A 15,738-nucleotide genomic window follows, 5' to 3' on the forward strand; every position below is an offset into this window, starting at 1 on the left:
ACAGCTCCCCACACCAGCAGAGCCCAGCTCGGAGGCGGACACGGTTCCGCCCCTGTCGCCGGGCGCGGGAGGAGCCTGAGCCCGGAGACACAAAGCCCTCCCCGGGCTGCAGGCGGAGCCAGGCCGGCCAGCACGGAGATCGGCCCGCCCAGCCGGCTGCCAGAGCAGAGGCTGCAGCCAGTCGCTGGCGGGAGCCCTCGGAGCCGGGGAGCAGGACCCCCAGGGCGCCCCACACTCTCCTCGGCCGTCGGGGGAGCCCAGCTCCCGGAGTAGCTCGAAGGCCGCAGTCTGCTCTCGGGGCCACAAGCAGGGCCGGGAGCACAGCCCGGTGCCGCAGCACAGCCCGCCCCTGCCCCCTGTTAGCCCGGGGGCGTCGGGGTAGCAGATGCCCTGTGAGCTCGTGGCTTAGCAGCACCATCCTTTGCGAGGGGCGCCGCCGGTTCTTTGGCGGGGGCAGCCTCGGGGTGCGGGCTGAGCCCGGGCTGCAGGCTTTGTGGGACAGCCACCGAGGCGCCTTCGATTCGTGCGCGGCTGCGATTGCCTTTTCCTCCCCACGGGGGTTCCTTTAGCCGCTGCCCCGCCGCCGCCGCCGCCTCCTGGGATGTGACGCCGGAGGGATGGAGAAGATGGATGCAGGCAAATGGCAGCAGCGCATCTCCCGTTTGCAGAGGAGGCTGCAAGGAGCAGCAGCAATGCAGCGGATCTGTGGTGGGCTCTCCGGGAGACCCGAGCTCTACCGCGGGGAGACGGCAGGGCAGTGATTGCTCACAAACCCAGCCCTTTGTGTCCAGGAGGGTCTGAACAGCCGCTGTGATTTGTATTAAATCCTTTATTTTTTTTCTGATGAAAATGGAGCCGGATTTGTTAATGACTCTCTCGGACCCAGGGAGCAAATCGGAGCGGGCATCGCTGCTGACTCTGTTTGCCGAGCAGAATGGGAGGTATCTCATCATGGAGCAGAGCGGGCAGCTGCCTAGCCCCGACCTGGTGCTGGTCCCCAGAGAGACGCCCCCGGACGCCCCTTTATTCCTGGGGCCCTCTTTACAGGAGAGGGAGAGTGGGCCAGCAGTGCTAGAGCAGGTTTTGGGAGAGATGAAGCTATCAGGGCTGGATCCTACGCTGTTCTCAGATGGGCCCATTGAGTATTTATACCGCATGGAAAAGCAGGAGAACGGCCTCTTGGACCAAGACACGACAGACCCAATCAGCCACCTGGTACAAGAGTCAGGTGCAGGTGATAATCGTCATGGTTGCCCCCAGAGCGATTTTGATTTAAACCTTTCTGTGGTGCAGGGTGCACTGGCCTCTGCTCAGATTCCAGACTTGGAAGAGCAGTTCTTCTCTCTCGTTCTGGACCAGGCTGTTTCTTCACCTCTTCGGGATTTACAATTTAGGAGTGCTGGGCTAAGTCCAGAGGACTCAAACACGGGAGAAAGCTTTCCTGAAAGCAGCGAAAGCCTGCAAGCAGAAGGGGAGTTTTACTTAGGAATGGAGACCTCCCAGGAGGAGAGCCACTCTGAAGGACTCACTCCAACTTCCCCTTGGACTAAAGAGCCAGAGGACTATATATCCCAAAGCTGCCAGGAGATGCTTTCCTTAAGTACCCAGGATTTCTCCCAGATTGACAAAGAGATGGACCTCTTCCCCGCTTTCCATTCCTCTAGCAACCTGAGCCAGTCCCCGGAGTTTGCCCAGCCTGATTCCATAACTAATGACTCTCCAGGTTGTCAAGAAGATGAGCCCCGTCTCCGAGCTGTATTTGATGCACTAGACAGAGATGGGGATGGCTTTGTGCAGATAGAGGAGTTTGTTCAGTTTGCTACAGTCTATGGCGCAGAACAGGTAATATTAATTTATCATCTATATTTCATGTAGGCCGAGGTGCCTGTGAATGGTTACTCTTTTCACTCCTAAGGTACACTCTGTTCTGTTGTTCAGGTATGTTTCTCTTTTGTGCATAAAAATGGTGTATATGTATTGTAAGTCTTATGTACTGTAAGACGTCAGTATTACATTTCCTATAATGAACTTTCAATATGTGTTTTCCAGCAGTGTATTTATAATAATGTTAATGGTCTGCCTGAGGACCATCTTCTGTAGTCCTGACTTGGGCAAAGCTCCTGTTGACTTTGATCAATATCCTAACTCTAAGAGGGGGTCAATAAATTGACAAAAGCCAGCATTACACTTGCACAGTGCTGAGCTCCTCCTATTGTGCTTCAGTATTGTAGCACATGGTATTGTATGTCAAATTAGCTGCTGTTCTAATTTCATGTGAATTTTAGACACAGACTGATACCCTTATTTTTAAAATGTCTTAAATTGCCACTCACATTTCCTATGATTTCTGGTAACTTCTCTTATGTTTTGATGGGGAAAACAAATGAAAGCTTACAACTCCAGATCCTTTTGTTTGCTAGTTATGGGTTTGTAGGTCCTTCTTACTTTGCATCTGTCTTCAGTAGCTTGATCTCTCAGCCTGATGGATTTAAACAGTTAGTTATTATTGAGAGGACCTGTAATATACTCATACTCCTCTTTACTTGCAGAATTTCTGAGTGAGTGGGCTCCCAGCTCTATGAAAGACAATTTGTTGATGCATTAATTTATGAACCCTGTCATTGCATTTTAGACTTCTTTGCTTATCCAGGCCAACTTCTTCAGATTATTCATATAAACCAAATATTTAGGTAAAGAGTGTGTACAATGGGGCCTTGATAAGCTTGATACACCTCAGAATTGTGGCAATTAGTAAACGCTTGCATGTGTATCATATAAGGCACCTTCCTGAGGAAAACAAAGTAAAATTTGACAACTGGGAGTTTTGAACACTTGCTTGTTAGAAATGAGATTGGTCCATTTGCAACATTGCTTTACCTACTTTTTACTATTTGTCTCAAAGAAAACAAGTCAAAATGAGCTAAAGGTCAAGCACATGTTTGCTAATGAAGTGTACAAACTCAACTCAACTTAGGCCATTTGCTGATGTTTGTGGACACTATTTCCTGTATATCTGCCTGATTATGTTAAACACAATAGTAGGTATTAAATAGCTCAGTTTTTGATGGGTACAACTTTTTTTTTTTTTTTAAGCCTCTTTCTTGTTTCTGTTGTATTGTACCATGGTGAGTTTGGATTTCGATATATCCCTTTGTAGCAGATCAAATGTGGTATGGTGTAATACGAAGCCACCTGGTATGACCCAAAATGTGAATTAACAGCTGAGGTTTCCTACAAGGAGGAAGAAATTAGTTGGTTGCTATCTCCAGTTTTGGTTTGTATTGATACCTACATAAACCTAAAACTATATTCAAAATGACATTGCATTTTTGAGTGTGCATGTATCTTAAGTAGAGTGTTTATCCAGTGAGGAGATTTATCTGGTCTTCTGTACAGACCTGATACATAAAGATATAATTTGCTGTGAAACAGCACACAATATCTTGAACTTCTGCAGGAGAGAAGCTGTCTATAATCTTGTTCTCTAATTTAAGAAAAACCCATTGTTTTTAGAAAAATATCCATATAAAAGCAGCAGCAAGCCAACGTGCCCTTTTCTTGTAAGTCACAAAAGGGAAGGGAACTCAAGTCTGATATACTGGGATAAGGGATAGTGTAAGTCTGTTACCAACTTGTTGCATGCCTAAATAGGTAGCATAATAGGAATGATAAAGACGAAGGAAAGTTATAAACAAAAGAACACTTCTATGTAGCTTCATAGGAAGGAGCGTTTGCTTTCCTAGGCTTAAGTCATCAATTTGAAAATTTCATAGCCTCTTACAGCCCCCAGAGGATAAAGTAGTAACAAGACCTCCACTTCAGAGAATGAATTACTCTGTTTTGTTGTCCTCCCTACCTCAGCTCCAGGCTTGGATAACTCTCTCTCCAAAACTCTTGGGTTGGTGGGAGGGTTTGCTGAAGAGCCATGTGCTCTTCCCATTGCCCCATCCGCTGCTCTGTATAGTACAAGAGCAAGGGACAAGCCAGAATCCTAACCTCTCGTTGTAGCATTATGTTTCCACGCACATATTTAGATTGTACTTGGAAGTGTAAGTTGTAAACCACATCCTAATGGAAATCTGTGGAATACTACAGTAGAAGCTGTAGTGCTCTCTCTTCCTTCCCCTTGCAAACTGCAGAATTTTGATTAAACTCTTCCAGCGGGCTAGTTCAGAAATGAGTCTGGAGGTTTCTTTGCTTAACATATTCTTATAAGGAAATATAAACACTCACCCTGTGAATGCATAACTAAGGCAAAATACTGCCAGAACTTAAATACAGTGAACTTTATTTAAAAACGTTTACAGTAAACGTTTCATAATGTAATTCTAATAGGTAGTAGCAAATGTTTTGGACAAAGTGGCATAAAATTATGAAACACTCAAGCCCACAGTAAAAGGAGGAGGGATTTGGAATTCCTTGCCCTCAGGTGTGTATTCTCTATCTTGTCTCTTTCCAGAGACAATATAATTCCTACAACAGGGTGCAGACAGTCCCTCCTTCCAAACTTGGTCCTCAGTTTTGGTAATATACTTGGTAAAGCCATTAACATTACAGGTTGCTCACAACTTTTTTGTTGTCTTGCGTAGTCTTGGGGATGAAAATTAAAATGGAGCCTAGCAATCTTAACTTGTTCAACTATATATATAATCACATGACAGTCTTCCTATACTAAGCAATCCAAATCAATAGAACATAAGGGCATACAGATTATGTGCAACAAATATATGTATTTTTTGCACTTGCTAACAGTGCAATTCAGTTTAAGCTTAATTACAAATTCATTTAAGATGAAGAGTTGTTACTGATCACCTTGCTCAAGTCTCCCATCCTTTCCCATCCTGCCTCCGTTTTCCTATCTGTAAAATGGGAATAACACCAAGTGTTAGGGATGTTAGTTACTTAAAATGTGTAAAGCACTTTGAAATTCTTTAATTTCTCTAGCATCATCTATTCATAGTGCTATTTATTACTGTCTGATCAGTGCACTAGCTTACACTGAGGCAGTGTTTTTTCAAAAATGATAAAGTTTCAAACATGAGACAGGATGCAGGGTTCTATTTTAATTCTGTCTTGTGATCCTAGATCAAACATGCTCAGTTTACAAGTTTTCTTTTTTTAGGTCTATCAGCCCCCCGTCCCACCAACCTCACCTTAAAATCTGAACATCCTTCTTTGTTCCTTCTGGCTGAGCATGATCAGTGACAACGCTGAAATGTATTATAGTGCAGGGGATCTGTACTATGAGAGGTATCTTTTAATGACTTTAAAAAAGGATGAACTGTGCGATGGCAACAATTGACAATGACACCATTGATTAGGATAGTGCAGGCTGGAGAACACTGCAAGAACTCTAGAGGAACAGTGTGACTGGATAGCACGATGTCAGATGAAACTGATATCAAAAGCAAGGCAATACACATTTAAAGGAATAATTGAACTAGTCATACACTCTGGACATTTCTAAATTTCTTATGTAGTTATGGTTTAAAAACCTGGTACAGCTTTATTTTAAAAAAATAAAAATTGTGTTTGTGTCTTTAAAAAAAAAAAGTTAAGATAAAGAATGGGAGAGAAAAATACTGATTATTATTATAATGTTATTACATAAATCAACAACATGCTTTCACATGGAATACTGTATTCATTTGTGGTCACCCTATTTCAAAAAAGATACAGAGAAATAAAAGGGGCCCACAATGGGTGATGCCTAAGTTTAGAGGCATGGAAAGACTTTATTATGGGGAGAGATTAAACAGCTTAAAACTTGAGTTTAGAGAGGAAATAAATAAGAGGGGATGTAATAGTTATATAAAATGAATGGTATAGAGAAGGTTAATTGGGTGTTCCTATGTTCTCTCACTATACAAAAACAAGGGGATGCTAATCAAATACCAACAAATTAAAAACTCGGAAAAGGCTTTTATGCAATGCACAATGTAACCTGTGTAAATCGTTGCAGCAAAGTGGAGTAGGTATTCTGACAAGTTTTGTTTTATATGTTGTGATTTGAAAAAAAAATTAAATCTTATTTTTGATCAAAAAGATTACTGGTTGGAGGCTTCTCCCTCTGAATAGAATAAGAAAAAATAGAGATGGAAAAGGCCTGTTACACAATGTAATCTATCCATCTAGGTTAAATGAAAGATTTAGCCCCTACAGTTTGTCTAGTCTAGTTTTAAATGTGCCAAGCAATAGGGCTTCTTTGCTTTCTTTTGGGAGTGGCCTGCATCCTAACCCATCTTACTGTGTGTATTTTTTTTTCTTCTTCCTGATAATGAGCTTATATTATATCCCATCACTCCTAGTTAGATCCTCTTGTTATAATCTACCCGGGCCCTTGATGTTTACATCCTTCAGATATTTCTTGGGTAACCATATTGCTTCTCTTCTACTTCCACATGAGCTGTCGCTTAGTCAAGCTTTGCATATTTAGTACTTTTCATCTTTCCTCCAGCCCGTTTAATCAGTTCTGGATGCTGTTCTCTGAACTTCCTCCACTTTGTCAACATCTCTTGTCATGAATAGACAATAGAATAGAATACCAGAACAGAAGGTAATGTTCCTGGTGAAATTGCACCTGGGTGTGGTGTGACTCTGTATTCTCCAGTTCACATTTCTTTATATCCACTGCGCAGCTTACGTTAGTCTGTGAAATGGAGAACATGGACTGCAACAAACATTTATTCTTTTTTGTTATTCCATCAGAGTAAAACATCTTATTTCAAGACTTATAGGTCATTGTTTTGTATGCTAGATAGGTGCCTAAGGTATAGTCGGACTTATGACTTCTTGATTAAAGTTCCTCTTGAATCACTGCTGATACACTTGTATTTGTCTCTGATTTCACTTATCGTATTTAGATTTAAATCAGTGCCCCCAGAATCTAACTTAGGGGGAATATATAAAAATCTGTGGGTGAACCTTAATTCTGCAAACTTCTCTGTCTGACTTTGTGAAAGGAGAGTTCTAGTTACATAACGAGCTAATACTTCTGTCTGAAGTATATGAAAACAAGTGGATTCTTACACCATCTAAATGTGAATGACACTTACATTTCTTCCATCTGTACTGCCACTGCAACAACTTTAAAAGGTTTAAATGGTGGTTCATTTTTGGTGTTTGCTTTTTGGGAATGGAACTAGAATTCCAGTGAGAGACATGTTTTGTGTGTGTGTGTGTGAGAGAGAGAGAGACAGATGCACAATGCCTATGTTGCCTCTGAACTGCTAAATGAAGTGTGCGGGTGATACAAAACTTCACTTTCCCTCTTATTCTTTTGTCGGTGACAAATCTTCCATTAACTTTAATGATTCAGCTGTCTCAAACATTCAGCTGGTTTGGCCGAAAATCTACCATAGTGGTTAGTCTGCTTTTTTCCCCCCTTCAACAGGCATTACATCATTATTAATAAAACATTCTATGTAGAGGAACTCCAACAGACATGGATCTCTCTCTCCTGTGGCAGGAAAAGCACTTCAGAGGTGGAATACTCCAACAAATATCCAAATTATATCATGAGAAGTTATGGTTATTGTCAGCTAGCTGAAAATGAAAGTCACTTTATCTTTTGAAATGAGAGAGGCCTTTATTAAAAGATTCTTATTATGGAATATATGTATTAGGAATATGGAGAATTTTTTTTAACTTTAAAAGCATCACTTTTCAAAATGAACAAAGCAGGTGGAGAAGTGTATAGTATCAAAAACATCTCTCTCAGTGCACGAATAAGGAAAGGAACTGCAGGAAAAAGAGGTTCCCTCTGGTTAAAGAAATGGACAAGTGTTGGTCAGAACCCAGGTACTCTGTCAGACTTTTATATATGAAGTTGGCAAGTCAATTTAAACCAGAATTTTTGAAGATTGCCACTAATTTTTGTCGTAAGATGTCTGGATGCCTTCCCCCCTTCACCCCCCTCCCCAAAATGATCTATTTCCCTACTTCCCAAAGTTGTGGGGTAGATAAACTCAGTAGTGTTTGGGAGGGGACAGAGAGTTGTGCAGTGAGAAATGAGGAATATTGAAGGGATGTGGGGGTCCTGGACCTCTCTGTTGTGGGGGGAATTCAGTAACTGGTGGGGAATTGGCATTTGGCCCTGGATTTCTGCTGTGCAGAAAAGGGGAAGGTGGGGACCAAGGGGCATGGAAAACATGGGCTGGGCAGCAAGAAAGGTCGGTCGGTCTGTCTGAGACTGGCATAGAGAACTCTGCCCTTTTTGGTGAATGTGCAGAGGACAGATTGTCTGTCTGTATTTTATCTCCCAAGTCCTTGTCCAGGAACTTGACAGACAGAGATTTCAATTCCTGGCTCTGCCACAAACTTCCTGTGTGGCATTGGCCAAGTCACTTAACTTCTCTGTGCATCAATTTTCCTTTTCTGTAAAATGTTTGTGGGGGGTACTTCTCTACCTCCCCGGGGTGTTGAGGATAAATTCACTAAACTTTGAGGGGTGCTTAGCTCCTGCAGTGATATGGGGGGTCAATATAATCATTGGCTGTGCTTGTGGGTTCTGGTAAGGGCCTCCCCTGTCTGCCAGCCTTATGCTCACTGGGGATCCATGGGCCCTTCGGGGGACTTCTAAGGGGCTCCCATGAGCCTTGATTAGCTCTTCAGGGGGGCGGGCTGACAAGACTATTTCGCTTATTTAGGAGCCAGTTTCAGTTGATTTGGAGCTTAGAAAACTGGGGTCCTTTGAGGTAGGGACTGTCCTTATGTCTGTATGGTGCCTAGCATAGTGGGCCCCAGTCTGATTATGGCTTTAGGTGCTACCCCATATAAATGTTTAATAATTTTGGCCTGCAGATCAGTTAGTCATGTTTGTGGGGCTGGCAATTAGAAAAATCTGTTTACTTGTACACTGAAGAAACTTGCTGTGGACTTGATGAGCTGGAAGAAACATAGGTGCTCATGTTGCCATTTTTAGAGTCCCTTTTCAGATTATAACTACACTAGTTGAAATCTGGGAATGGTCTGCGGGGAGAGAAAGTGTATCTTTTCAGATTTATTCTTGATCCTGTGTTCCCCAAAGTCGGTGGCAAAACTATTGACTTTAAAGACGCAGAATCAGGCCTGAGTTCCCTACCCTTTTTAAATTCCTTTTTTGTTCCTTTGCTCAGGGCAGAATGTTTCTTCAGGCCTTGATTATATGGTGATGGCTACATTAGAAATGCCTAATATGGGTAGATGGGTGTCTGATTCAAACTGCTTTAGCTTTGCTTCTCTATCTGGTGGTGGCCAAAATATGGATTAAAGAAAAGAGATGGAAAGTATTTGGAAAGGTTATTACAAGGAAAAAATTCCAAATTACTGACAGAAAATCTTAAGACTGGCATTGATAATGCCAAACTGCAGCTTTCTATATAATGCAAACGCTCCATGTTGGAGCTCTGTTGATCTCTCGTTGGAATGCTATCAGAGAATGCTTGAAGATACTAATTTGATTTTAAGTCTTAATCAAGGCTTGTGGCTTTTGGTTTTTTGTTTCAGAGCAGAGTTTGAGGGGGACAAGTGTGTGGTGAGAGTCTAGGCCAGCTGCTTTTTGAGGCAGTGATCTTTTCTATGCTGTCAGGTGTAGTTTACTAGAACTTGAGCTTGCTTCAAACCAATAATCAATTCTTAGGCTTTGATTTCCTCGTTAAGATGTAACCCTTTGTTTTTTAGTCTCTGAGCTATGAAAGTGCTTAAAGAGACACTTTACTAGCAGCAATTTTACAACTAGAGTAAAACCTCAGAGTTATGAACCCATCGGGAGTGGACGTTGTTTGTAACTCTGAACAAAATGTATGGTGGTTCTTTCAAAAGTATACCCCTGAACATTGACTTCATATAGCTTTGAAACTTTTCTATGCAGAAGAAAAATGCTGCTTTTAACAGTCTTAATTTAAATGAAACTAACATCAAAACAGTTTCCTTACCTTGTCAAAAAATTTTAACCCCCCCCCCCCTTTTTTTTCTAGTAGTTTACGTTTAACACAGTACTGTATTTCCCACCCCCCCGGGTCTGTGCTGCTGCCTGATTGTGTACTTCCAGTTTCAAATGAGGTGTGTGGTTGACGGGTCAGTTCGTAACTCTAGTATTCATAATTCTGAGGTTCTACTGTAAAAGGTATATTTAACTTTTTCCATACCTACAGGATAATATCCTCTATAAAATAAAGTGGATATTTGGGAAAAGTTTCCTTCCCCAATGGAATACCCCTAGAAGAACAGTACTGTTGTCTAATAAATTCTCTAATTAAAGGGCAGCGGGGTCATCTTGGGAGGTATTTTATTCACTATAATCAAAAATACTTTTTTGTACAACGATTCTCATCTGCAAGAAATGGTTCATAGTTAGAAGTATGTCATATTAAGATTGCTTTCAAAGTTGCTTATATCCTTACACAGCTAAACAACCAATTGCATACATAATAATCCTTTCCACATTTAAAATCAAGACAGTAAAATTATTTGCCGTTCATTGGATGCTGAGATTCCTTTTGTACTCTTAAATAAGTGTTTGTCCTCCCAGCTGACTTCATGTCACAGAACAAATGACTTCCTGGTAACTGCAACCCACAGTTTGTGGGTAGAAGAGTCATCTGCTGCTGCTGCTTGGTGCGCACATCCAGATTTTTTTAATTTTTTTTTTTTCTTCTGAGACTGTGTGAGTCAGCCTGAGGCTGTAGCTCAACAGCATAACATTCGGGGGGAAAATATTATATTTCTTGTGTGTGTGTCAGGTGAAGTGACTGCCGTAATTCCTGCTGATGACGATAATCATGTGCTTCAAGCTGTTGGTCTTCTTCTAACATGGATTTTAAAAAAAAAAATCTTTCAACATTTATCTGGTCATTCTCGTCTCTTGTTTCAAAATCCTTGGCAGCCAATTTCCAAGAAAATCCAGCTGCATCCTTTCCTTCTAGTCCCTCAGGCCGGTTCACAATGCTAATATTTTTCAATTAAACAGAGTTCTCAAATGCTTCCAGTCTCTGTTTGTTCTTTATTTTTCCTTTTAATGAGGAATATATCTTTAGGTTGATTTGTAGCAATGTGTCTAAGGGCAGATGGCTTTCTGATTTACATCCATTTTAGTATCTAAGCTGGTAAGCAGTGAGCTCTTCTCTATACCACCCTCCCCTTTCTCAACAGCGGAGTATGAAGAAGCAGTTGTTACCTGGATTGTCTATTTTATGCTGCATGGCATGAAATCTCCTTGTAGGTTTGGGAAGAAGATGGCAGCAGCCGGTTTGGTGTCGAGCACATTTGCTGGTGGGAGCAAGTTTGTCTTGTTTCATTTGTTTGCTGAAAGTGCCTAAAGTACATTTTGGTCTCTGTTCCCCAGAAGCTGAGGGCTCTGAGAGAACTAAAATGGTAAGAAATAAGTCTGACATCGTCTACCCATAGAGTTTTGTAATGGCACTAGGTTTCCTTGCTTCCTGTCAGTCAGATGGTTCCAACCCTCACATACTTAGAATACAATTTAAAAAAAAAAAAGAGAAAAACTTGAAAAGCCATTCCTGCTTACTAGGTCCTGAGTTCAGGATTTCATTTTTCCTATCTGAGGTGTCGTAAACTCTGTTCTGTTCTGTTTTAGTAGCCATTATGGCACCAGTTATTGCTGTTAAAAGTGGAATCCTGGCCTATTGTCCTTTCCATCTAGCACAGGAGAATAAATCTGCAGAAAACTGGTAGCTCATCTTACTTCTAAGAAGTAGGTAACTGAATACTATCCTCCCCCTATCCTGTTTAGGAATGTCTGTGGTATAGGTTTTCCTTGTCCATATTGCCACGGTGCTTCCTATTTGTAAATGGACCCCTGAATTTCCTTAGACAGCATTGTATTCTCTTTTTTCATTAGTTTTGGGAACAACTGAGTATTTGTTTACCTCTTGGGAATCCTGTCAAACTGGTTTCTATAACATTTCTCCTCTTTCCCCTCTGCCCCCCCCCACCCTTGCTTCATAAATAAACATTCTTATCTGGTTGTGTAGGATGTTTGAAATACTGTGGTCAAAGCACCTTCGGTTAGCCCTGAACACAAGGAAAAACAAACTCAACTTTAAAAATTCCATTGGAATCATCAGCTCTAGAAATGAGCATCTCTTAATGCTATATGGTCATGTATAAAAAGGATCCCTGATTTTGATATCTTGCTACTGTATTCATTTTGTTAAACATGCTTGCTCACAAATTTATCCCCAGGGAATTGTATATTTCATACTTTCAACAACTTTCTCTAACACATGCCAGAGTTTCCATCTCCTGTCTGACTGTAATGCATATTCTCAGTGCAGCATTAACTGAATGAAAATACTTTGACAGCATTTTCTTTTTTTACTACATCTGCACTACAGCTGCCTGCTTAACTAGCTAAATGAAAACCTTAAGGCACAGTGATACTTCGTTGGTGATTGAGTTAATAAGTCAGACAAAACAAGACACTGTCAAAAGCCAACAAAAAAGCTCCTTTCAACTTTTTCATTTTCCATTTCAAAGACATTGAGCCTTCCTGTTTCAGATGCATTTTCAGTGTGATATTTCTGTTTGCAGTGGATGCTCACTGAATCCTCATAAAGCTGCACTTGTACTGGCAATATTAGGACCTGTAATTCACCACTGGTGCTACCAGTACCAGTGGAGAAGGAGGCATACAACTCTGTGCAGAGTAGAGTTGGACAATAGTGGTTAAAAACACCCAAAGCCTGCCTAAACTAGAATTTCTGCTGTTGCAACCACTAACAGAACTGCATCGGAGTGAATTTATAGGTCCTAATTCTTCTAGTGTAGACAAGATCCTAAGTAGATGCAGTGAGAGCTAGTACGAATTTGGTGAGGCTTGCAGACTATTGGCCTTTAAGATGTGGGTGATGTAAGTCATCACTGTGATGGGTTTGGTCACAGAAACTCCCTCAAGACTGTCACTAGATGTGCTGGGATACCACTGAGAACAACACCCCCCGTCCCCCACCAGAGAAGGCTTCCCTCCACTTCTGTCTTTATGAGCTGGACACACCAGTCGTCTACAGCACAGACCAAGAGGTTGGTCCATGTCCCCCTGCAGTTCACAGAAAATTGACTTAGCCCAGGGTCTTCTCAGCTAACAGGGACTTTCCCAGCACCCAGTATTCAGTCTTTCTAGGAGCCTAAACCCCAAATGAATCCATTATACTCTGTATAAAGCTTATACAGGGTAAACTCATAAATTGTCCGTCCTCTATAACACTGATAGAGAGAGATGCACAGCTGTTTGATTACCTACTCTGGGTTAATAACAAAAGTGATTTTTATCTAGTATTAAAAAGTAGGATTTAAGTGGTTCCAAGTAATAACAGACAGAACAAAGTAAGTTACCAAGCAAAATAAAACAAAACACGCAAGTCAAAGCCTAATACAGTAGGAAACTGAATACAGGTAAATCTCACCCTCAGAGATGTACCAGTAAGCTTCTTTCACAGACTAGACTCCTTCCTAGTCTGGGCCCAATCCTTTTCAGACCAATGTTGTGGTTTATGGCCTGGGTCCAGCAGTCACTCACCCCCCCCCCCCAACCCCCGTAGTTACAGTCCTTTGTTCCAGTTTCTTTCAGGCATCTCTTTGGGGGTGGAGAGGCCATCTTTTGAGCCAGCTGAAGACCAAATGGAGGGGGCTTCCAGGGCCTTTTATAGTCTCTCTTGTGGGCGGAAACCCCTCTGTTCTTGTGCAAAATCACAGCAACAAGATGGAGTTTGTAGACACCTGGGCAAGTCACATGTCCGTGAATATTCAGCTTTTTGCAGGCCAATGCCATTGTTTACATGCCAGTTTGAAAGTTCCCAGGAAAGCTCAGATGTGGATTGGTGTCTCCCAAAGTCCATTGTCTGTCAAGTGTTTCTTGATTGGGCACTTACTCAGAATAGTCTTTTCTCAAGAAGCTGACCAATGCTTCACTGATGCTACTTAGAATCAAATACATTGAGATACAAGTACATAGCCAATATTCATAACTTCAAATACAAAAATGATACACACAGACAGACAGCTTAATCATAACCAGCAAATTACATCCTTTCCATAGACCCCTTACTTGACCTCCTTGGTACAAGATTTGGTGCAGCTATAGGACCTTGGTTACAACAAGGATCTATACAGTCACAGTCCATGTCAATAATGTCACAATCACTTTTCCCATGGGACAGCTGGGAGATACCATATATATTGGTTCCAGCCCAACACTCAAAGCCTTAAAGTAGGGTTACTCCATATACTAATGTTGGCTACTGGTGGTGCTGCTTCTGTGATTTGGGGAAGAAGTCCTTGAGGAATGTTGTCAGTTGTGAAATGATTGTAAACAAATCCCTTGTGCTGTTAACACGGTAGATGACTGAAACTGGTAAGACCAAAACTGATCCAGTTGACTTGTTACTCACTACGTACGCTCTTTCCTTTCTTGCATTTCTCCGAGTTGGACAAAAGTCAGTGTCGCTCTTGTTGAGAGTGGGTTTTGCTTTTGGATTCAGTGTTGTGGTGTTTGAGCTGCAGGGCTCCTGAGTTAGTCTTAAAATCAACAGCTGCCTTTTGGAATTAAACAAACAATAAAAAAACCAGTCTCTTGTGAGCAAACTGTATGTTTACAACCCTAAGTTTTGGACCAAGCTTGCTTTGGCAGCATCCCATAGTTGCTCCTGTGCTTCTGCTGTGACCACAGCTGTAAACAGAAACCCAGATGGTGGCAAACTCCAAAAGAGTCTTCAGCTTTGAATGCAGAGGGGGAGGGAAGTGGTATTTACAGCAAGTTTGGGGGTTTTCTGAAGCTTCAGTTGTGAGGTTTCCATACCACCTTCTTTGACATCAGGGCAGCTCTGAAAAGAGGGTGTTAGTTTTCTTTGCTCTGGGGGAGTAGAACACACACAATACAGTTGGTTCCACTGTCATCTGGATCTTTGTGTCTTGCATTCAGGTATATGTCACAATCTGAAATGGGTATTTACAGGGAGGGAAGTGGCAACAGCAGTGATTGAACCTGGGGAAGGGCACTGCCTGGAGGAAAACTGGGTAACCTGGAACTCTTCATGTGTGTGTGGTGTGGCTTTTTTTTTTTTTTTTTTAAATTGAGACTAGCCAAAGGAAGAAAAAAATAGGCAATAGACAATTGGTAGCCCAACAAAACAGAGTTCTTTTCAAATGAATAAGAAATCATCATGTTGTGCGCTAGCTGGCCTATGTCACTAGTCTTATTGCCTGCCCTTCTGCTGTGTATAAAATACCCAAAAACAAAAAAAACCCAATTTTTGCACCCCTGTCTCTTTCAAGTTAAAAAAACAAAAAAAAGAAAACAAAACTTTCGGTTTGGGGACCAGCTTTGATTCTGTGCCTGCACAATGCTTAGTACAGTGTAGCCTCATTTTGATGAGGTCTCCCTTTTTACCTACTGTTAGGGTATTTTTAGAAGTATACCATCTTCAAGACTAGGAGAACGTGCTCAGTTCTTTGTTTTATGCACTTAACAGCACTCTATGTATAGTCAGCTTAATTATTTTTTTGAGTTAGTGTTTGTATGGGCTTTTTTACATGGCAACATTGGAAATCTTCAGTAGGAAAATGACTGTAAAATCACAAACATTGGCAGGGGGACATAGGGAGCAGGTATATTACAGGCAGTTCTCGACTTTGACGTTCAACTTATGACAAACGGCACTTACGATGTTTCTGAATTGACACCCTGCCTGATTCAACTTACAACAATTGGTTTTGACTTTACGATGCTCGGTCCCACAGTGG

The 15,738-nt window shown here is 41.7% G+C and overlaps 1 protein-coding gene across 4 annotated transcripts in view; it reads left to right on the forward strand.

Annotated features, from left to right (window-relative positions):
* The first annotated feature begins 203 nt into the window (after nucleotides 1-203).
* RAB11FIP3 (RAB11 family interacting protein 3) overlaps nucleotides 204-15,738 on the forward strand; it is a 166,005-nt gene continuing 150,470 nt past the window's right edge. The window contains exon 1 of one of the 4 annotated variants that reach the window (XM_074965711.1): nucleotides 204-1,842. In XM_074965711.1, the coding sequence (XP_074821812.1) occupies nucleotides 844-1,842 (999 nt within the window). In that variant the 5' untranslated portion in view covers nucleotides 204-843. The remainder of the gene's footprint in view (nucleotides 1,843-15,738) is intronic. The other 3 variants (XM_074965712.1, XM_074965714.1, XM_074965713.1) reach the window with 3 other exon arrangements.

The sequence above is a fragment of the Natator depressus genome, chromosome 10, assembly GCF_965152275.1.
Source record: "Natator depressus isolate rNatDep1 chromosome 10, rNatDep2.hap1, whole genome shotgun sequence".
NCBI lineage: Eukaryota > Metazoa > Chordata > Testudines > Cheloniidae > Natator > Natator depressus.